At 37.9% G+C, this 23,478-nt stretch overlaps 1 protein-coding gene across 1 annotated transcript in view; it reads left to right on the forward strand.

The window, feature by feature from the left end:
- Positions 1–23,478, forward strand: part of Ntng1 (netrin G1) — a 330,833-nt gene that overhangs the window by 182,166 nt on the left and 125,189 nt on the right. Inside the window, exon 2 of the mRNA XM_051177690.1 lies at positions 2,468–3,108. Coding sequence (XP_051033647.1) covers positions 2,468–3,108 — 641 coding nt within the window. The remainder of the gene's footprint in view (positions 1–2,467; positions 3,109–23,478) is intronic.

Below are 23,478 nucleotides of genomic sequence, written 5' to 3' on the forward strand. Positions count from 1 at the left end.
TCATTAGTCACTGAACAGTAGCTTCAATTCCTCAGAGCAGTAATCCCCAGTATCACAGTGTTCATATTCTACTAGCACCTTATCAAGAACATCTACCTGTATCACCCATTTACATCATTTCATCACATAGACACTATATAGCCTTTACAGTCTCAGAAGGAAGAATATACAAAGGTATTTTGAGATTCACCTCATCTACATAGTTTTTATTATAACATATTGTTCTATTAGGAGTCATTGTTAAGTCCTTATTGTCCAACATGATAAGTATTTTCATAGGTTAAGTAGGTTTAGGCAAACAATAAACATATACTGGGTTTATTGTGACCAGAGGTTTTAAGTATTCCCTGAGGGTCTTGTAATATATCCCCCCAAAATAAGGAGAAATTTACTATTCCTGAATAGTGACCAGGGAAACCAGACCAGAGTCACTTAGTGTAGCAGAAGCAGCATTACAACCTGTGACATGACAAGGAGGTTTATTTCCAGCTTCTTGTTTGAGTGCATTGTAAAGGAAGTAGCATTTGTAAGGAGAATAATAATTAACATCCACAGAGAGCTGCCTATGGGCAGATGCAAAGTCACAAGCACACAAGTGTCTGGTGGGTGTACAGCACCGTCTTCTTGCCTAGAGCTGGCCCTCCCAATCTAAAGACTCCACATCTCCAGTCAACCAAGCATGGAGTGAAAATATGGGGGAGGGAGGTTTGCAGAAGATTGCCAATGGCAAAACCTGACTCTGCCCCATGTAGATCACTGTGTTCATTAGAATAAGTGACATACCAGCAGGCACACTGTTACAACCTCCTGCTGTCTGCAGGTTCTCATTCTGCTGTCAGTGCTCCTCTTTGGATAGCATTCATGAGCTGTACAGTCAAGCCTGGGATGGTTGTCTGTGCACTGCAAACACACAGATTATTCCTTGTCAGTGTTCCCCAAAGAATGTGGTGTAGTAACTATTTACATAACATTTCCATTTAAATCATCTCCAGATGATTTGAAGTACATGGAGGTTATATGCAAATGTTATGCCATTTAAAATTAGAAAGATTTGGGTATCCATGGGGGACCTGGAACCAATACCTCAAGGATACTGAGGTACAACAATAGTGTGCTTCTGTGTTCTATTATTTGGAACACATCCTCAACCCAAGACATTCTTGAGCACTCATCTCATATTTAGCTATTAGGATGCCAGATGTTTGGGCCAAACCCCAGAGCCTGCAGTGTACCACATTTTAATGATTTGTGGTGAATAAAGTAAATGTTTAAAAACCAGATTTTATGAAGTAGAGACCCGGTTAAGTATGATGGATAGGAGAAAAAGCCAAGAGGAAGCTGAATGTTAATGGGGGTATCCTTGGCAATATACGACAAGGGTTACCATCTATCATTCATGCCTAAAATTTTAAGTCCTGCTTGAAAAGGCAGTAGTTAAAGAACCATCCCTAAATAAGACCTGAATTTGTCAGTAGACATGCTAAGTGGAAAGGAGAATCACAGGAAACCTCAACCTTAGACAAAGAACTATAGGCAACTAGGGAATCCTGAGAGTGGAAGAAATAATCTTCCACAGGCAAGAGAGCACTAACTGATTATCTAGCACTGAATGATCAGCTCTGAAAACATGGATACAAGTAGCATTATATGTACTAGCAGACTGTATTAATGAATTCAGGAATAAACACACACACAGAGAGAGAAAGAGAGAGACACAGAGAGAGAGAGAGTTTGACTTCTTCAGCTGTAAGAAGGGAGAGCAAGAGGTATGTATATATGGGAAGAGTTGGAAGAAGCAAAGAGAAACAGATGATTTAATCATATTTTAATTTTAAAAAGTCATAATTATAAAAGAAAACCATGTTCTAAGGAATATAAAGTAGGGAGAGATTCCCCTGCATTCCTTGTTTCTCTGCAAGACCTTTCTAGGAGGAAGTAGAAGGATTGAGCTATTAGAGAATTCTGAGCCCTTGTGCCTCTGTGATCACATCATGGGCCTAACACACAGGCCCATAAATAAACGTTGTTTATACTTTGAAGCCCATGGAAAGACAAGAAACTTACTTTATTAATTATACAATGTTTATTTTTATATGTTATGTGTATTGTGTATAAATGTTTTGCGTGTCGGTGTACCACTTGCATGCCTGATGCCTGTGAAGGTCAGAAGAAGGCATCTGATGCCCTAGAACTAGGGTTACAGACAGTTGTGAGCTACCATGTAGGCATGAGGAATTGAGCCTGGGTCTTCTGGAAGAGAAGACATGTTCATAACTTCTGAGTCATCTTTCTACCTCCCCATAGTACTTTCTTAAAAGGCCATTATAGAGGAGAATCCAGTTGGGGAAAAGCGAGATATTTAGTGGTTTTGTTATTGTTTTCTGTCTTAGCTTGTTAGCAATAACAATAAGGTAAGACTGTGTTGAGCTAACATTTTAATGAACCCTGCTTTTTTCTTCTTCCACAGGGCAACCCTTACATGTGCAATAATGAGTGTGATGCGAGTACCCCTGAACTGGCACATCCTCCTGAGCTGATGTTTGATTTTGAAGGAAGACACCCCTCTACATTTTGGCAGTCTGCTACTTGGAAGGAGTATCCCAAGCCTCTCCAGGTTAACATCACTTTGTCTTGGAGCAAAACCATTGAGCTCACAGACAACATAGTTATTACATTTGAATCAGGGCGTCCAGACCAAATGATCCTGGAGAAATCTCTCGATTACGGGCGAACATGGCAGCCCTATCAGTATTATGCCACAGACTGCCTAGACGCTTTTCACATGGACCCAAAATCCGTGAAGGATTTATCACAGCACTCGGTCTTAGAGATCATTTGCACTGAAGAGTACTCCACCGGGTACTCCACAAATAGCAAAATAATTCACTTCGAGATCAAAGACAGATTTGCATTTTTTGCTGGACCTCGGCTACGAAATATGGCTTCCCTCTATGGACAGCTAGATACAACCAAGAAACTCAGAGATTTCTTCACAGTCACAGACCTGAGGATCAGGCTACTGAGACCTGCCGTTGGGGAAATATTTGTAGATGAACTACATTTGGCACGTTACTTTTATGCTATCTCAGACATAAAGGTGCGAGGAAGGTAAGCGAACCTCTGTTCGTCTTGAATGGAAACAAATGTGTTCAAAAAAAATATGCCCACAGTTGGTGACTTTGATCAATTTTTATTTCATTATTTTCCAAGGAATATATGTGCAAGGAGGTTCTAAAGGCATCTGAGGCCTTTTGGCTCAATAATGATTTATAAACCCGCATTGGCTTTCAATCTTCAGGCATCTTTAGAATTTAAGTAAAAGAAAACATCAGTATCTTTTCTGAAGCACAGGCACTTCCTAGGTGAGGGGAGGCTAACGTTATGTTATCAACATAGTAAAGCTAGTTGCTCTGTTAGAGGAACGAGGAGAAACAAGGTTATGGCTTGCATTTCCCAATGCAAGTGAGAGTCACCATGCATCTGAGAAATAAAATGAATTTCTTTAAGAGTTGTAAGCTTCCCTTTTTTAAAGGTCATGGACACTTTTGTATTAACACAATATTTTATATGTAAAACATTGCCTGGGGACACTTCACTTTGTAGGTAAAGTACAGATGGACAAGACATATAACATCAGTGGTTATGATGAGGGAACTTTGTTTTAATACTATACCGTAACTACAATTGAGTTATAAAGAATTTTGAAGATGTTTGAATGAGAAACTACAATAGCAAGAACAAAAATTACCAACATAGAGATTTTCATTCAGCAAGGCATGATGGGAATGGAAACATGAGACAGTGGGCAGAAAAAAAGCAAAGAGACAGTCATTCTTAAAATGTGAAAATATATGAAGATAACTGCAAATGGTACATCTGACATATTGCACTAGATAAACATAAATTTAAACAGATAAGTCAGGCTCCATTGACATGGTTCGATTTCTGATTCTTTTGAGTCTACCCAGTCCTCAGAAACTGGAGGTGCTAGAACTCTGGTCCTTCAGGAATTTGCCTGCCACATGTGAATAAATAAGTGTTTGCTACTGCTAAGATAAGCGTAATAGTAAGAACAAAAGAAAGGTGGTAAGAACAAAGGAAAGGTACTTAGAGTGGCATCTAAAGTTTTAGGATGTTAACAATACAAAAATAGAATGAGTTTGGGGCTATCTGCGGTGCATGACCAGTGAAAGATCTTTAGCTAGCTCCTGGGAAGGGGTCAAGACCATGTTGGGGAAACCCACATTAACAGCTGACCTGAGCAAATGGGAACTCATGGACTCCTGGGGAACCTGCATAAGGCCAAACTAGGGCCCCTGAATATATGAGTCAGTTGAAGGGCTTGGGTAGTCTATGGGGCTGCTGGCAGTGTAACCAGTATTTATCCCTAGTGCATGAACTGGCTTTTGGAGCCCATTCCTTACAGAGGAATACTGTCTCATCTTAATTACAGGGTGAAGGGAGCTCGGTCCTGTCCCAAATGATGTGGCATACTTTGATGATCCCCCATGGGAGGCATCACCCTCTCTGAGGAGTGAATAGGGGTAGGGGGAGATGGTGTGTGAAGAAAAGAGAGGGAATTGGGGTTGGTATGTAAAATAAGATTGTTTTTAATTTAAATAAAAATTTAATTAAATAAAAAAAAAAATCTTAGCTACTGACCTGACCTTATTGTCAACTTTTAACCAAGGTCTTGTGAGAGATGATGACAACATCTTGAAAACAAATTAGTATATATACATATATATTTGGCTTTTCAAGACAGGGTTTCTCTGTTTAGCTTTGGAGCCTATCCTGGCACTCACTGTGTAGCCCAGGCTGGCCTCAAACTCACAAAGATCTGCCTGCCTCTGTCCCTCAAGTGCTGGGATTAAAGGCGTGCGCCACCATCATTGCCTGGCACAAATTAGAATTTTTGAGAGATTTGTGCCCTAGTGTATCAATACCCATGGTGAGCTTGAGACCTCTTACTGTTTAGAGAAGAGTGCATGGCTTAGCAGAAAACTATGAATGGGCAAAGGGAAGTTGTCTTATCAGACTTGAGTATGTGCTGTACTAAAATGTTTCATCATATTCAGGAACATTTTAGCAAAATACTATCAGTTTAAAATGTCACCTTCTTCATTCTAAAAAGCATATACTCTACAAAAATATTTGAAAAAATATTTGATATTTTTAACAGCATCATACCAAAATCAAATGACAAATATCCAATATGGCTGAAAGAATAAAGCTCTAACCCAATAAGCTGAGCATTGTGTGGTTTTGTAATATTAAATTTGGGTAGGTCAGTTTCTGGCAGTGTGAGAACTCCTTAAACTGAGTTTGAGTTTCTGTAGGCCACTGCAACCAAATGCCATGACTTGGCTCTTTCAAACAGGCAACCTTCTGGAGGATTTCAGTTAGGAAATAACCACTGCTGGAGCTTATTTTTCACTGTTGGGAATTCATCTCTCTTTTCTCTGATTCTTTGAAAGAAAGTATAAAACACGATTTTGAGCTAAGGCCAGCATGCTCCATTGGAGTTACCTGGGCCATCTCCTAAAGATGGCACACCAAGAATATTGAATCCCTCCAGAGAGTTAGCAGGACCCAGATCCCAGCAAAATGGCTTCCCTGAGTCTCACCTCTTCTGCCATTCCTAGTCACCAGTTAGCTTCAAGCTACTGAGAAGCAGCTGGCAAAAGAGAAAGGGCCAGCGGAGGTGAGGCACATCCATGCAGCTCTGCTCAGTCACCTCCGCAGTCTGTCCAAACTCTTCAGGGCAAACTGATGCTGGCATGGACTGCAGTAGGCACCAGATGGCTGGAGTATTTTTAGTCCTGGGGGAGGGACTAAAGAAGCAAGGCCTGATGGCTCAGGCATGTCTCCAGCTTTCCAGTTATGTAAGGAATATTTGTTCATGGTAGAGCCATTCAATGGCAAGCTGAGTAAAGCTAGTTCATTAGGCCTTCCAACCTACAAAGTGATCATTACCATTGACAATTTCAGAATTCATTTCCTTGGTTGTTTTTTATTTAAATTACAAATCATCTGTATAAAGACTGTCAATTAGTTGGTGACCTCTATGCAAAAGTTCTTAATTTTCTAAAGTGCAAGCAAGGGTATTGTTTCCTGCACCTTGCCTTTCCGTTCTATGGTAACATAATCACAGAATCATATATGTCTATACATGTCTTTTTCTAGGAATAATAATGACATTTTTCTGTTGGTCATTTCTAATACTATCCATGCAAAATGTAGAAATTTATATAAATTGTCATATAAACTTTGTATGGAGACCAGATATAAATATTTGCAACACAGTCAAGAGAAAATATTTTTTTCCATCTTAAAATATCAAACTATGAAATGGAAATAGCTGAAGATATAATTTAAATATACATAAATAGATTTTATAATAACTAACCTAAAAGCAATGTTTTGACTATCATCAGATTAATGGATTATTTAGGCCAATGGTTCTCAACCTGTGGGTCACAATCCCCACAGGGGTTCACATATCAGATATTTACATTGTGGTCTATAACAGTATCAAAATTACAGTTTTGAAGTAGCAATGAAATAATTTTATGGCTGGTGGGTACCACATCATGAGGAACTGTTGCAAAGGGTTGCAGCAGTAGGAAGGTAGAGAACCACTGGTTTAGGCTCTTTTTAACATGGGATATATCTAGTATGTATTGAACTGATGACAAAAACTATAATATTATCATAAAATATCTCTTTTTGTTGCTACATGCTTATTTTGCTTTCACTTACCTCTTGAGCATTTATCAAGATAAATAGGAAGCAATGCTATTGGCAATCTCAGTAACTCCATAGCACTTACATTGTTCAATAAACCTAATAATCTTCATGGACTAATTCTGACTTATAGCTGTCCTGCCTCAGTAAATCAGGGTGATTTTCTCTAGTGAATAATAGAGAAATGCACTGTGCCAGTACCTTAATTAAAGAGCCACTCTCTTAGTCTTGATCTCATTTTAATTTACAGGGTAATACTACAATAATATCACTAATGGAAGGTACATTAAAGGGCATCAAGTAGCATTAACTGTATTAAATTATGGTACTTGTGTTAATTAACTGCTGAAGCAAGATGGTTCTAATGGCCAAAGGTTCGTCTAGTGCATAAATAAAATGTACCCAGATGAAAGGTGAGAAGAGAAATGAAGAGTACATGTTTGTTCTGAACATTTTTTCCCCATACAGACAGGAGGTTAAATTCAAAAGTCATTAAATATATAATGTCCAAAAGGGTTCTTAGTTGCATAGTGAGAGGTTTGGATTTTCAAGTACCATGTTTCCTTCTAAGCTTTCTTTCCACAATGAAAGCCTGAATATTCGTCAGATGCACAGGTTTTATCAGAATATAAAGGTTTTATCAGAATATAAACTCAACACCCTTTTTTGTTTCTCTGAGGTAAGATTGAGGAAGTAGTGTGATTTATTATAATATGTTAAAAAAAAACTCTGAAAGATAAATGAGCATGTGGTAATAAGCCCATTTGTTTTTGAGATGTATTATCAGCAATGTATCAAACTATTAGCTTTAGACATTGGATAATAGAATTTCTCCTCTAACAACATAAACAGGAAGGTAGAATTGAAAGAAATATTCAGATCTGATCAACATCTCAATTGCTTGTCTTTTACAGTACATTCTTAAAGGTAATTCATGCCTTTTCAATAGTATTAATTCATTTCTTATCCCATGAATAGCCTACTCTGCTTTCTTTACTGTAGGCTGTCAAAGTAACAAATAGTCTACAGTTTAGCTTATCCAGAGCTTAGCTTTCTAAAGTTTTCATTGAGTCAAACTCGAAGATGTTAGATAGAAAATTCCAGAAATAAGTAATTAATAAGTTTTAAGTGAATTTTGTTTCACAATATGGTTACAATTGTATTTACTGTGGATTACAATTGCTAGAGACTGTGACATATTTTTAACTTAAACTTATGGGTTTGTACACATAAGAGACAAACATAGTAATATAGGACTCAGTGCTCTCATTTTAGACACCCCTTGGGTGTTTTGAAATATAATTGTGCCCCAACTATGGAAATCAACTTAAATTTATTTATTGTTTATTTACTTCTTTTCTATTACAACAAATTTGGAATTGGTTAGCTTTTAAAGAAAACAGGCTTACTTATATTTCAGTTATGGAGGTTCATTGATCTGTATATGATGACTTCTTTTTTATGGGCATCTTCCCAAGGCAGCCTAGGACACTGCACAGCATGAAGCATGGGGAGTGCATTTCTTCTGGTCTTGCTATTCTATAAAGCCCCTGGTATTCAATTGAGGGCATTCTCTCTGATTCATTTATCTAATCCTAACCACTTCCAAAGCTTCATCTCTTAAAGCCATCATTAAGTTATTTCTATCCTCTTAATACTGCACAGTAGGTTAAAGTTCAGTACATGAAGTCCCAGGAGATACATTCAAACCATATCTAATCCATAGCACTGCATGAATTCTTATGAGATAAAAGAACTACTAATTTATTAAGAAGAAACTAGTAAAAAACTGATAAGATCTGACATAAGATCTGGTATCTTGAAATGTGTAATGTAGTGTGCCAGGCAGCCAGAGTTAAATGGAATCGTAGGCAGACAAATCATGTACAAAATAGCACAGCTTGTTAAGGAATTCCGGATAAGAAATAAAGTGTAGAATCCTGAAAGATTCCTTCCAGTCTTCTCCCAATGGGCCGTCATTATCTTTAAGAAGTGCTAAAGGATTTCTGCCTCTTCCTTTTGCAGTTACTCATGCTATAATACATCTAAATTTATGAATTTTCACATGTGAATTAAATACAGAGGAGATACATTTTAAGACAGTAGTAGAAAATATTTCACTGTGTGAATACTGAAAGCTGTAACATTTCTTAGCTTAGGAGCAATTTTGACTCCCAGACCTGGTACTCAAGTTGAGAGTCAAGAAAAGCTCTTCAAAACCTCAGAAGCCAGCACAGGGTGATGGTTTGAGATTCTCCTGTAGAGGCAACAGGGCCTGAGAACCAATTATAATCTGAGCAAGGACAATGGGAGAGACTGCTTAGTCAGTAGAAGGGATAGATGGCAGGATTGCAGAATGGTGTCTTTAACATTGGGAATAAATACTGAAGCAAGGTTTTAGGCAATTAGTAGATTATCTAGATATTTGTGTTGTAACATTCCTTGTGTGATAACAGGAATCCAAGTTGATATTCAAGTTGAGGCTCTTAAATGGCCACTCTACTGTTCCAAAGGGGTTTAAATTATTAATTCTCACACAATATGGAGTGGGTAAAACTTGGGCAAAGGATCACATCTTTATATATTTTTAAAGGGTTGTTTATGAATCATTCTTGAACCCCATAGAATATAGATGTTTTAAAGGTGTTCTACCTAGGAAATTGAGCTAGAGGCAATTGTGCTTACCAATTTAGGTAACCTTCAGCTTCTAAGGTTCTGGGTGATTGTTTTACTTCCATTGATCATCACAAGAAGCTTGCTAGAGGTGGATTTAAATAGTTTCACAGGTGAGAAAATCGAGGACCAGAAATGGTATGTGACTTCTTTTATCTGACTTCACTCACATCACCAAGTGTCCAAGTCAACCCCTGACTGCAGTGACCTGTAGTCCAAACTTTTGCAGCCACATTGGTCTGAGTGGTGCTTGATAGACACAGGAGATCCAGAAAATTCCAAAAGGGTATCCCTATAGACAAGCAAATAATCACTATCTCTCACATCTCTTCCATTCATGGTGTGCTCAGAAGTCATAGGCTTCTGAGTTTTTCGGTTTGTTCTTTTACCACACCAGTCTGTTTGCTGTTTATTTACTTTCTAACTTAATTTTACTTTTATCAACTTTAAAGTTGTGAGTGAGCTAAATGAATTACTTTACTGTATTAGACATAGGAACTTTATTGCCAAAGCCAGATTATAGTGATACTGTGCTATTTTCCTGAGAAATGAATTGAATTTTCTGAATATTTTCTCCTATATTTTCTCTGAAATTTTAAATACTTGCCCCTGCATTTAATTAAGGCAAATCATCCAAAATACAACAGATAACTGATACTAATGGATAAACAAGGAAATGAGAGAATTATACTAGCCTTTTCAAAAGAAGCTTGTCCTTTATGTGAGGACCTACAGCTTATCTTTTGGTATCATCTGTCAGTACCCATTCTGTCTTCTAGAAGATCACTGACCAAATGTGCTGCCTATTTTGCAGCATGCAATTTCATAAATTTATATTAAATGATCCTATCACACAAGACTTTTTCAGGCTAATTTCATTTGCTCTTGTTTTAAAAGAAAAACAAAGTCCCATTGCTAAAAATATTCAAAGGAAAGATTTGATGACCACAAATTAAAAATTAAAAGCAGAGCTGAAACTGGCTATTATTTAAGCACTGAAAACACTGAGGATAAAAGTTGGTATGCACACTCATTTTGGGAGACAACAGGTGGCCATTATGATTTCAAGCATATTTTTAAATCTTTCAAAATTTTTAATTATAAAGAGAATCTATAGATAAGTGTCTCATTTTCCTTGGAGATTCTGCCATTAAAAGCAGAGACTGCATCTAATGATGTCTTCATTTAAACTATAAACCTTGTTAGCATGCAGGAACACAACTCAGTAAAAGAAGGTGTCTCTTTATTCTTAATTCCCAAGTGCTTACGCTATTTTTGTTTGTTTGTTTCTTTTAAAGCCAATGGATCATTGAAGATGTCTATATTTTTAACTTAGCATTTGTATAGAAAGACACAGCCACATGGCCAGGACTCGGGATGGACTTAGAACTCCCATCTAATATGTGGAACCCTGTTATACCCTAATTCCTAATTTAGTGGTTGTCATTTCCCCTCAACAGTCTTGGAGAGAGAGAGAGAGATCATGATCTAATATTTACTCTTATATATGCAATGCCTCAATAAAAGACCTTTCCCATTAGCCTCCAAATACAAGAATAGAAATCTATTGTTGCAATTTGATTCTTGGAGTTGATATATTGATTTCATTACGGCAAAAGTCTATATATGTCAACTTACCAAGTCATTCTCAGAACTAAGTATGTTAGTTTAATGGGTGCATGCAAACTAGTGGTTGCTTGTGTCTGCCTCCATTTTATAGATAGGGGAACTTCAACCAAACGAAGTTAACAGTAAGTGGCAAAGGGGGATGAATTAGAAATTATCTTTGTTGGCTTATGAATTTGTTTCTTAACTTGAAAAGTAGTTGTTATATAGAGCGACAGACATAAAATATATAGTATGACAACTTCAAAAAAAGCATACTGATTCAGAGAACCTGAACCAAAGTGTTAAAATTGAGATAGCACGCTGATAGTCATTTATCATACTGTGATTATACCTAGGATAATAGACATTGTGCTGGAAACACAATGAGAGTAAATAACAGAAACTGTTAAGTTTAAGTAATTATTTATTTTGAGGCATTGATTAGGAGTCAAAAGGAGTAGAAGTAGCTCCTATACTCATAACTCCTGGAGAAATCAGGGTCAGTCAAAAGAAACAGAAGCAATGTCTTCCTTCTATATCATGTGAATATTTCCTCATATTACTCAGAATTAATCCACAAATACCGTAGTTCTCAATACATTTGAAAATTTTTCACACTCATTTTCTGCAATGAAAATCACAATACTGAGTGTAATGCCGTTTTATTTAAACCTAAGTAGCTGTCTTCTCTCTCTCCCTCTTCTTCCCTCTCCCTCTCTCATTCTCTCTCTCTCTCTCTCTCTCTCTCTCTCTCTCTCTCTCTCTCTCTCTCTCTCTGTACATATATGTATGTACTAATACACCCAAAAAACTAGTGTTCACAGAAATCATGTTGGGTAGTAAAGTTCTTTCAAAAACTACATTATTGTGATAAAAGAAAATAAATGCAAACATCTATAGACTGTGTGCGCATGTCTGTGTATGCTTATATGTGTGCATGCATATGTGTGTATGTGTGTATGCATGTGAGTGTATGCACCTATGTGTGCATGCACATTTATATATGTGTGTATGCATGTGTGCATGTGTACATATGTGTGTGTGCATGTGCACTTGCCTATGTAATTATATAGGGCTAAGAAAAGATTGAATTGTTTCAGAGTTAAACTAATTTTAGCTATCATCTTCTCTACATTGTTACTACATTAGGAGAAAGGCTAGCTTTGATTTGAATTCCATCAATTTTTGCTATATTTTATTTTTACCTTGCAAAATACCAGATATCTTTTAAAATTCAGAAGAAGAGGAAATTAAGTACCAAATTAGAATATATAAGGAAGGGTTTTTGTTTTGTTTTTTCTTTTTTGGTCTAGGCTAGAGAAATTATGATGGGAGCCTCAGCAGAGACATAAGATATGAACTACCAAGTGGTGCAATCCGGTGCATTCTGAGATAAATAGAGATGCTAAGGGCATTTGATCTCTCTGGGTGTGAGCCCCTCACACTCTAGAGTAGTAAGTTAAAACTGCGTATGTAAAGGAAATTGAAATTAACTAGTAATTAATATATATTTGCATTTGTTTTTGGTGGTATTCTTAAACTTACAAGCTTATTTTAGTTAAACACACAAATCTGAGCCCAGAAAGGCAAAACTAAGGGATATCACCTTGTCCATGAAACATGTTGCTATCGCGTTTGCTTTTACTCGTTTGAGGCTTGCTTTTACTCGTTTGAGGCTACCAAAATACCAGGGGAGTAACACTGTTACAACACATTGGTGCCATCAATGTATAATTATAGATCCTTCAGGGCTAGTGGGAACAAGGAACAGATGGGGGGAGGGTGAGCCAAAAAAGGAGGGAGGGGGAGTCTAAGAGGTCAGAGATTTGGCAGGTTAAGGAGTGACAGCATGATGAACTCCTGTACTGGATTTATATGGGCAGTGTCTGTGCCAATCAGGGAGTCACAACATCCCCAATATCATTTATTTTAGAACTAAAAAAAAGTCACAGAAATAATTTCATCTAACTCCCCTTTCAGACTGAAGCAGAATATAGTTAACTGAATTGGCCTAGAATAATATTGTTGTATAACTCTAATCTAGACCCAAAATGGTCCTGTACCTAAAGATATGAGATACGTACCTACACATATTACAAACTTAATAGATGAGTATTAAAGGCTTGATTTTTTAGGACACTCTTCTGCATAGCACATGAATAATCTTTTGGCATATTGATACTCTGCCCTTTGGGCATCCTTTGGCCACCTTTCCATATTTCACACATAAGGCCAAGTGAATAGGAGAAAAACATATTTCTGCAATGCTATTTCACCCAAATCCACCATACATATAAAGCTTCAGATTTCATTCAACTGTCAAAATTTAAGGAATATGATTTAATTACCTCAGGTAATCAATATAAATATCAAAACAAGTGGGCAAATGAATACCACAATACACAGCTACAAAACATTTTTCTTTCTTGTCATGTCCAGACTGTTCTGTGAGGATGGGGAAGTCATTAACAAATGGTGTTTGAAAAACTAGATATTACCAAATAGGGGTACAAGAATATGAAAAAGAGGAGGAAGGAGGAGAAAGAAGAGATGAAAAGGGAGAGGGAAGAAAGGAGAGGAAAAGGGAGGAGAGTGTGATACTTTAACTTACAATATGCACCAAAATTAATATGGATCAGAAATTTAGAATGTACCAAGCACATTAAGCATTCATAGGAAAACACAGAGCAAAATTTTATGACATTGAATCCACCAAAAATGTCTTGGATAGGACACTAAACAGTCAACAAAAGAAAAAATTGGTTTGAATTTTGTCAAAGCAAAAATCTGTGTGACTTAAAGGAACAGAGTAGAAAATAAGCCCAGGGAATGAGTTAAAATGTTGGAAATCACACCAATAGTATAAGCTTAAAGAATAGGACATGGAGTGGAGAATATACTACAAAAGTAAACTAATGATGTTTTGGTCCTCTGAAAAGATGTTTTGGAATGAAGGGAAGTGGAGGGAGAAAGAAGGGAGAGAGGCAAGGAGAGAAGTGAAAGAGGTGCAGAGAGAGGGGTTTCATTGAGAAATTTTAAAGATGTAGGAGGACTGCAAAACCATGTATTTCAGAGGGGATGAGCTGGAAAGTCTTGCTGTAGAATGTGTCTCCAGCTCCATCAGGGCTCCTCAGATAATCTCTGGTTCTCAGAGTTCTGCTCATTTCTTCAGGTACTGGAGATTTGGAAGGTAATCAGGTCAAAGACTTTTCCGTGCCCCAGAAAGACTCACTGACCAAACTTGTGCATAGAGCTGGTATCAAAGAATATAATATGTAGAGTCTTCACCTCAACACTGTGAGGGTGTAAAATATATAAAAATCCTGCAATGTGTAACACAATCTCTCCCCCGCTTACACACACACACACACACACACACACACACACACACACACACACATACACACACACACACACACACAAATAAGATGGGAAGTCTGAAATGTCCTGTCATTATAAAAAGAATGGGGTCTATTCTGGATGTCATAATAATCACTTTATTTAAAAAGCTAATATAGACATGGTTTCCTATCTTAATAACCTTTAGTGGGAGGGGAGAGATGGCTCAGAGGGTAAAGCTCTTACACTTATACTAGTGTGACTCCTCAGTACCTACACGACAGGCACATAAGTGTAGTAGCCTGCCTGAAACCCAGTTTTCTAGTGGAGGAGAAAGTGAGCCCCAGCATCAAGATAGTTATATAGGACAGCCAAAGGGTTAAGTGAGAGGTCTTCTGTCAGGATATCATGTGAAGATGCATTGATGAAAACAAAGTCAGCTTTGAGCCATTCACATGCATATGTAACAGACACACATGTGAACTCACATACATTCAAACACACTTACCTACATACATGCACACCACACATACATACAAAAGGGAATACCTTGGATTTGTATTAAGAAGCAAGAAAGTAACCATTACATTTATTTTATTTGAAATGTTATGTGAGAACACAGCAATTGATGAATTACAAAGGAGTGAAGTGTCCTTAAGCTGGGACTCAGACAGACTGCATGGCATCTATTTCCAGAACTATAATATGGATAATAACATCTTCCCTAAGTGCATTTGATAAATTTTTTTAAATGTAACCATAAAAAGTGAACCCAGGTATATGCACTTGCATATTTTATGCTTGCTAGTTTGTGGCAATGTGCCATTCCCTACAGAGAAAGATGAATGACCACAGTTCCTATATTCAAGATACTTCCTTGCATGGACTGACAGATACTTCAACAGGAAAATTATAAAGCAGCATGACCTAGGCCATAATAAGGTCTCTGTGGCAACAGTAAATAGGATGAGGGGTGCCAGCCTATAACTTTGGGATGAGAGATGCTGGCCAAAAGAGAAGCTGGTATTCTTATCCCCAACAAGGCTATTCCTGTGAGCTACCATGATAGTGAGGTGAAGTTATTTGAAATTACCATGATTAAGAAGTAAAAAGAATTACTATTACATGATGATTAAAAATGCTTATTGTCCTGTTTTAGTGCCAGATAAATACACAAAGTTAGACTCATTTTTGTCCCAATTTCCTTGTATAAACATATCCAAAAATTAGTTCATGGTATGATTGTCTCAGACATAGGGAAGTATTGAGTAAAGTGTGGCTCCGCAAGCCTATATGCTGTTTAATCACACTGAATGACAGGCTCAATTTTCGATACAAAGTTAATCCTGTTTTCATTAAATATAAATGTTCTTTGTGGAAAACAAGCATCCGGCAGAGGTGGAGGGATCTCTCTCAGGATTACATGTTGTGTCTTTGTTTAGAATCAATGAGTTTAAAACAAGAAGCTTCTTTTCAATTTGGTTGCTTCCTCCTGTCTCTGATATTGACTATTCTATTAAATTTTGCTACAAACAACAGCATAGGCAAAGATTCCTGTATTGTTTTACTTTCAAAATAATATGCCAAGGGAAATTACATGCTGCAGGAGAGTTTTTACACATGGTAAAATAAGAAAAAGTGTCCCATATTGTTATCCAGACCTGGTTCTAATGAAAGGAATGAGGTGGCTGACTTTTTGCTAGTTAGACCCTCCACTTGCTTCTAGACAGAATGCAGAAAATCATAGAACTTAAGTTTCAACTTAGTGTCTTAGCCCCTTTAGCATAAGATGGACAAAGCCTTCGCAAATTGATGGGTTAAAGCTTATTAATATAAGTGAAATGAAAATTTATAAATTCATACTTTATTTTATCATAACACTCATGAATGCAGATGTAATGTACTATCATCACTTTGAAAGAAGCTGTGGTTTGTTTTTAAATATCATGTCTTCCATTTGTCTCACAGCACATTGTCTTTATCTCAACCTGATGATTACTTTTTTCCTCGTCTCCCTTTCCACCTTTCTATCATAGTGGGCTGAGCTCAAAACTATACTAATCTATAATAATTCATAGTCTACTGAACCTTCATTAACACCATCTTATATACCTTTAGGTTAATAACTACTAACTTTGTAGATTGCTCAATTTGCAGTAATTCCTGAGAAATTAAAATTTGCAAATACAAAGTGAGAACAACAGTCATTTTTGTAAGATGCCTCCTGCAGTCCTGGGTATATGCAGTTAAGTCATATACCATTTCCTCTGGGCCACTGACATGCATTTATCCTCACGGATGATGGATGGGCTCCTTTGACATTTTGCATGGACAGCTCTTGAGAATGAAAATCATACTTATAAAAGATTCATTGGTTCATTCTACAGTCCTTACATTGTCACCTTGATGTACAGTGACAGTATCATGATATGCATTGACCCTGATGGCTATTTCAAAGGAGGGGGAAATGTCTCAGGATCCCTCTAAGAGAGAAAATGAGTTTGGAACTGCTTTTTCATTGGATGCAATAGCTAAGGCAGTTTTTGAGTTCTGTTTCCTCCTTGCCATTAGCAAAGATGCTTGAAAAGGCAGCAAAATCTAAGTATCCAAGGGAGACTTAGAGGCTGAGAAACACATCCAGGATAGAGGGGAATTCATGTGGTATGTGAGAACTGCAGCAGCATTTGAGCAGCTGATAAGGTACAATTACGTGAGTTCATTAAAATGTACAAGTAAGGAGATTAAAAAGGAATTATGCTGTTGATAAATGTGACATTCAAACCCAATTAAAATGAGCCTTTCCCTTACATCACTTTTCATTAGCAGTCTTATTTCATATCCATTTTGTGTTGAAGTTAGCCCATTTTACAGGTATGGTAGGCTGCTGATAAACAAGTGTTTGGGAGGGTTTGGTGGTAACTTACAAGCAATCTGGCCATTGAAAACTAAACGTGCCTGACCTATCAGTGCCTGGGAAATGCTTCCTGGATGAATAAAGGAACAAGGTTGACTGAGGCATTAATAGAACCATAATTGCAGAGGCATTACCATAATCATAAGAGGAATGTCACAGTTCAAATTTAACTACTTTGCACAAATAAAATGCTAAACTATAAAAACTGTAAAACATAGTTAGAGGAGGTCTCTGCACATTGAGATATGTGTCTTTACACCCAACTAATTAGTTGCTACTGAATGTTTTTGCTTTGCTCGGTGGCATGTGGTACATAAATCATTGCAATATGTTAAATGCAAATGGCTGTTAATAGAGGAACCATCTGCTCTGTGCCGGAGAGTTTGTTCAAAAGAATGTGGAGAGCCTACTTTGGATAATGTTGAAAAACTCAAATATCAAATTTCTAAAATGAGCTGCCTCTGTTAACCCCAACATTACTAATACTCTCCTGGCCTTTCAAGTTCTACAAATGCATCCCAAAACAACTCTTCACAGTCTGTGATGTTTAAAGCAACCCCACAGGCTACTTCCAACAGCAGAATACCTCACCAATGTATCACATGGCACAGACACTTGCAATGTCTTAAAATTGTGCTCAGAAATTTAGAACAACCAATAAATAATTGAACTGTCGCCTCCAAAGCATCTCTGCTACCATGAATAAAGCAGGCTCTCCATCCCTGTCCCTCCTGGAAGCTACTCATTTAAAGCTACAGATCACTGGCGTGCTGTTGGCTGATGATGAATTACATTGGGTATCATCAGTGTTCCCAACCTCTACCTCCTGTAATCTACAATACTGTATTTCTCCAAAAGATCATCAGTGCAAAGGGGAGCAATGATTTTTCTCCCAACATGCTTTATTATATGCTGTCACAGAGCATCCTAATAATGTCCATTGGACTCACCAATGACACTGTAAAACATGGGAATATTAGTGATAGGACAAGAATCAAAGCCTTTGGGTTCCCAATGCCATGCTCTGCTTTGCTGCAAAAGGAAACAAACCTCAGTCCTGCCCTTTCTAATCAGCTCCTGGTCAAGGTTGCTATCCAGATATTTAAGAGCAAGATGTCACGATGATCTATTATATTAATCCCCATTGGAAGTGTACTCAAATGATGCAATCATGAAATAGAATCTTGGCTATAAAAGAGCAAGCTTAGAAATTACCTATGTGGATGAAAATCTTCACTCCACAACTTCTCCAAAGCCAGACACAGGTATGATTCTTGGCACATTACTAACTTGGCTTTCTTGACCTTACTTTTTCCTCTTTCATCCACCCCCCCCCTTTTTTTTTTTTTTTTTTTTGTTCCTTTGCTTTTATAGTATCTGATTTAAGAGTGTGCTTTTGGGTATTCGCCTGCGGGAGAAGAGGCTGCAGGAGAGCTCATTAGCCCAGCAGATGCTTTATCCCTGGACGAATTATACAATGAATAGCTGCTTCTGAGGGCCACCAAAAAGGAGCCAGGGCTTTATGGAGGTGGGCAGCCCCACAGTGCAATACAAGCTCTGCATTTGTTAAAAGGAGGTTTTGTACTAAAAACATTTCCCTTTGTTTGTTCTCATGAAAAGAGGAGCCTCCTGAAGGCTGCTAGCATTTGATGACTCCATTTCAAAATGAACACTTGTCTATTTCCAAACGGGCCTGCTTCACATGAAAGTTACACAAAGCCTTTCGGAGATGGGGAGACTGGCAGCATAATCAGACAAGCAATACCTAAAAGGCAAAGCATGCTAGCTGTGAATGTGAGAAGCTTCAATATTGAATTGGCTTCTAACAGTGATCCTGAGCAGGGACTGAACCCATGTTTTAGATTGCAGCATGGAAAAAGAAAACTTACATTGTCTAATTACATTCATATATTGAACTGTATTACCACTCTGGTTCCCATAACACCATTTTAATTTAATTTAGATTTTGTTACTTCTTCCCCTCCAAAAACAAAACTTTACCATAGAGGCATATTTATTGTTTTTAATGTTTATGTTTGGAAATATTCATTAATTCATTTTCCCACTTAATTACAAGGAAGAGGAAAATTGATTCTTAGAACCTACAGATGATATTTACCAATGTATTTATGGAAATATAAATGGATAGTTCCTTTGATCTAAATTTAAAAAAAAATAGGACAGACCACCTAGAAAGATATGAAGAGCCAACAGAAGCCAGTTGCACACATCAGTCTAGAGTCTTGTGTGGAGGGAGGTGTATTGGGGTCAAGTGCTGTCACAGATCTTGTAGACCCTCTTTGGTGCGTGCATTCTGCTGATATTTAGTGACACACACAATCGCAGCAGGGTCAGAATTTAAACATACCCCATCTGTTGGTGTTTTAATTTATGTTTCAAATCCATTTGATGAGTTCCTTGTCAGTAAAATTGTCAGTGTGATACAGATTTGAGGATTGGACCATTGTCTTTTGCCCAATGGCAATACAGCAATGCAAAGACCTTCAAAACTCCCCCTCAATGCTCTGGATTTTTTTCTTTTGTTTTGCTTTCTGAGACAGAGTTTCTCTGTGTAGCCCTGGCTATCTGAGTACTCACTCTGTAGACCAGGTTGAGATCTCCCTGCTTCTGCCTCCCCAGTGCTGGGATTAATCAGTGTCCTTAATTCTAAAGCACTTTCTCATCTTTGTTCTGAAACTCCTTTGTTTTGTAGCATTCCAGCTGTGTCATGGAACAAGGGCAGGTATTTATTTATTGACAAATATAAGAATAATTTAAGAGAGGTGCTGAGGAGATACCTTGGTTGGTAAAGCACTTGCCGCATTCAGAATCTGATTCCCCAGAAGCTATTTTGTATATCTAGGTGTGGTAGTGTGTACCTGTGATCCCAGTGTTGGAGGTACAGCAAGCAGAAAAGCCCTGGGGCTTGCTGGACAGCTAGTCTAGCTGAACTGCCAAGCTCCAGGTCCACTAAGAGGCTTTGTTTCAAAAACTAAGGTGGAGACCAGTTGAGAAAGAATATATATATATATATATATATATATATATATATATATAAAATATATATATATATAATATATATAATAAAGTTATTATTCACTACTGGGTGTTGTGAAAATACTAAACCATTAAGCTCATTTTACTATCTTTTTTTTTTAAAATATATTTTGGCTTCTTCTATGAAACACTTTAAAGCATAAGAGAAAGCCTGACTTGTGGATAAAATGTCATTTTCTTTAACATGAATGAAAAGGATGAATTTTATTTACTATCAGGAAAAAACTGCCCCACATAGTCAAGCATTGATGCTGTTAGAGTAGTTTCAAAATACCATTTAAAAACATATTTAATGGGTCTGTCTTTCTAAGAAGGAAAAGACTCAATAATTCCAAGAGAGAATAGGGATGCCATTGTGTTGTAGATCTCATCAGGAAATTACCTCCACATGTGTTGAGTTAGCCTCATATATTTACCTGAGAAGCGAAACCTAATGCTCAAAGGTTATAGGAAAAACCGGGGTAGTGTCTGTCAGATATGTTATGCCCACACTGCTGGGTGCCATACTGCATTATTAAAACGGAAGAGAGTTAATATTTTGAAGCAGGCTATAGGGCTGGAATCACTCACTAGCAAATGCTCAGAATAACAATCCTGTATTTATTGTTCTTTGTGAGACTCTGGATTACACAAAGGATGACTTTCCAATTCTGTAGAATGTACTGGAAGACAGAGCACATAGACAGCTGTGAGCTGCTGTAGCACAGAAGTTTCTGCATCTCGAGAAAGCATGCTTGTTTGGCGTGCTTCTTGGAAAAGGCATTGCTTTTCCTGGGGCAGGAAATCAGGTGGTATTTCATATTATTCTCTAGGGCAGCCCATCAGTCCGGATCTATTGTTCTAGAAAACCCTCCTGCAGACTGATAAGCGTTCTAATCCTGAATGTCATCCACGATGTTTTATATGCAACCTTCAGAGTGCCTTAGCATGCCCCTTGTCCCCAGTGAAACCCACATGAAAAGTGTGCCGCCTGCTTTAGGTTTTTGCTAGTCTTTATTTTACTCTAAAAACATCCAGGAAACATTTCATTCCTAACTATGTGTTTGTTATTAAGACTGAGGGGAGAGCCACCTCAGAACAGGGCCCGTTCACCAGTTCACTAGTCTGTCTTACATAAATTTCGGATCTGCTTTCTGAAAATGGGACTCACCGGACTCCATAATGCATCTGATACCTATGAAAGTGCAGTTAGGACACCAGTAGCAAGCCACAAAGCCTGGACTGGGCTGCAGTCTCAAATGCCTCTGCTTGTGTGACTGAAACAGGCAGAAAATCCACCCTGATTTTGTTCCTGCAAAAAAAAAAAAAAAAAAAGTATGAGACTGCGCAGTAGAGACCTACAATCAACCAGAAATAATGAAGACTTTTTCTCCACGGAGAATGTGGGTTTGGAGGAAGATTGCTCCCTGGACACTTCAGTTCTCCTGGGAAACTCTTCTTTTCCCTGGAGCAAAAGTTTGGTAGAATGGGTTAGCCAGGGCATGAAGATGACTCTGTAAGATATTTAGGTGCCATGTAGGCTAGAGGAAAAGACTGCTCATTTGAGAGCAAGCCTGAGGCCCAGTCAGAGTTTTCCCAGGAAAAATATCTGGGCAGTGGCCCAGACATGACCCGTGGCACTTTTCCTGATTGACATCCTGACTGCACGGCTGTGGAGTCTGATCGGGATTGCAGACACATTTCTTTCAAGGTAGTCTACCAAATGTATTATATATATTTAGATTTTCCCCCTTTGGTGAGTTAAAAAAAGGCTCTTCAGAGATGTCAAAACAAGTGAAATATTTATATCCAAGATAAATGTTCAGTAGCAGGTTTAAAAAGCAGCTGATCTGGCTTATGGTACTAGAATAGCATTTGGGGGTTGATTGCAAAGCACCTCTTACTTTTACACATTCCCTCAAAATTGCTTAAGGATCACTTTAACTTTGAAGTATGATAGCTAGCAGTTTATACTGTATGTTCATTTATAAAGAACCAAAACATAGTCAGAGGTTTTTTTTTTTTTTTTTTTTAAGGCAATTTCATTTCAGTTCTCTGTTGCTCAAGACATAAACTCTTTCTTTTCCTGGAAAAAATGAGTTTTGGATTTGGGAGGGGCACTGAGCCTGGACAGGGAAGGCAGAAAGGGCAGTTGTTGCTTGATGTGGGGATGGAAGAAAGGGCAAAGAGGAAGAACGAGGAAGGAAAGCAGGGAATGCAGAAATGCAGTGAGATACCTTGGTGTCTGGGTCTCTGGAGGAACCTTGGTGATCAGACAGAGTGCCCTTATTCTATCTCTCCAGCATTTACTGTCTGTACACCCAGGGAAGCTGCCTTTATCCCTTACATGGGAGAGTTAATATATAGCTTAGAAGACTTCAGGGGGAGCCAGGCACATGCATGGCATAGAGCTGAAATCTGTTAGTGTTTATCTGTGTCTATGGCATCATGTTGTACCTCTGATTCACCAATGTCATCTATCCCTTAACTGGGAACGTTATTAACTATCTTATTAATATCTCAGTTTCCCCAGGTTCTATGTAGGGCCATGTTCTTATTACCAAGGGCTGTGTACTGTTATGCCTCCCCTTCACCAGAAATGCCACCGCTGCCTCCTCCCATCCAAATGACTTCTTTTTTTCCACCTCTATTCACAGTCCTCATATGATTCCCATTGCTCCTGCTGATGGCAACAGGCGATAATAATGTAATCACTTAATTCAACCATATCAGTTTCTGTCACGGGGACAAGGATAAACTTTGCTTCACTTTAAGAAATTTGGGGAAGTGTTGTATGTCCAGTTCACAGAAAGCTTACAACAAAACCTGGATGCTGTTATCATTGTCACCAGGGCTTAGGTCTCAGTAAAATAAGTTTTTCACTATGAAGGCAGAGTTCTTTTTGAGCAAGTTAAATCATATCTGTTCATGCTCACCACCACCCATTGGTGCCCCAGTGTCTGAGATAACGTGCATTGACCTGGCCTCTAGCACTGAATCTCTGCCTCTCACTTTGGCCTCTTCCAATGGTATTTTACCTCTGATTTCTTAGCTCAAGTCACAGAAGCTTATTTCTGTTCCTCAAATGACATGCTTGTTCTTCCTCGCGATTTCTTCTCAAGCCTCTAGCTTGCTAGCACTCACAGAGTCCTCCCACTGAT

The sequence above is a fragment of the Phodopus roborovskii genome, unplaced genomic scaffold (assembly GCF_943737965.1).
Source record: "Phodopus roborovskii unplaced genomic scaffold, PHOROB, whole genome shotgun sequence".
NCBI classification, from domain to species: Eukaryota; Metazoa; Chordata; class Mammalia; order Rodentia; family Cricetidae; genus Phodopus; species Phodopus roborovskii.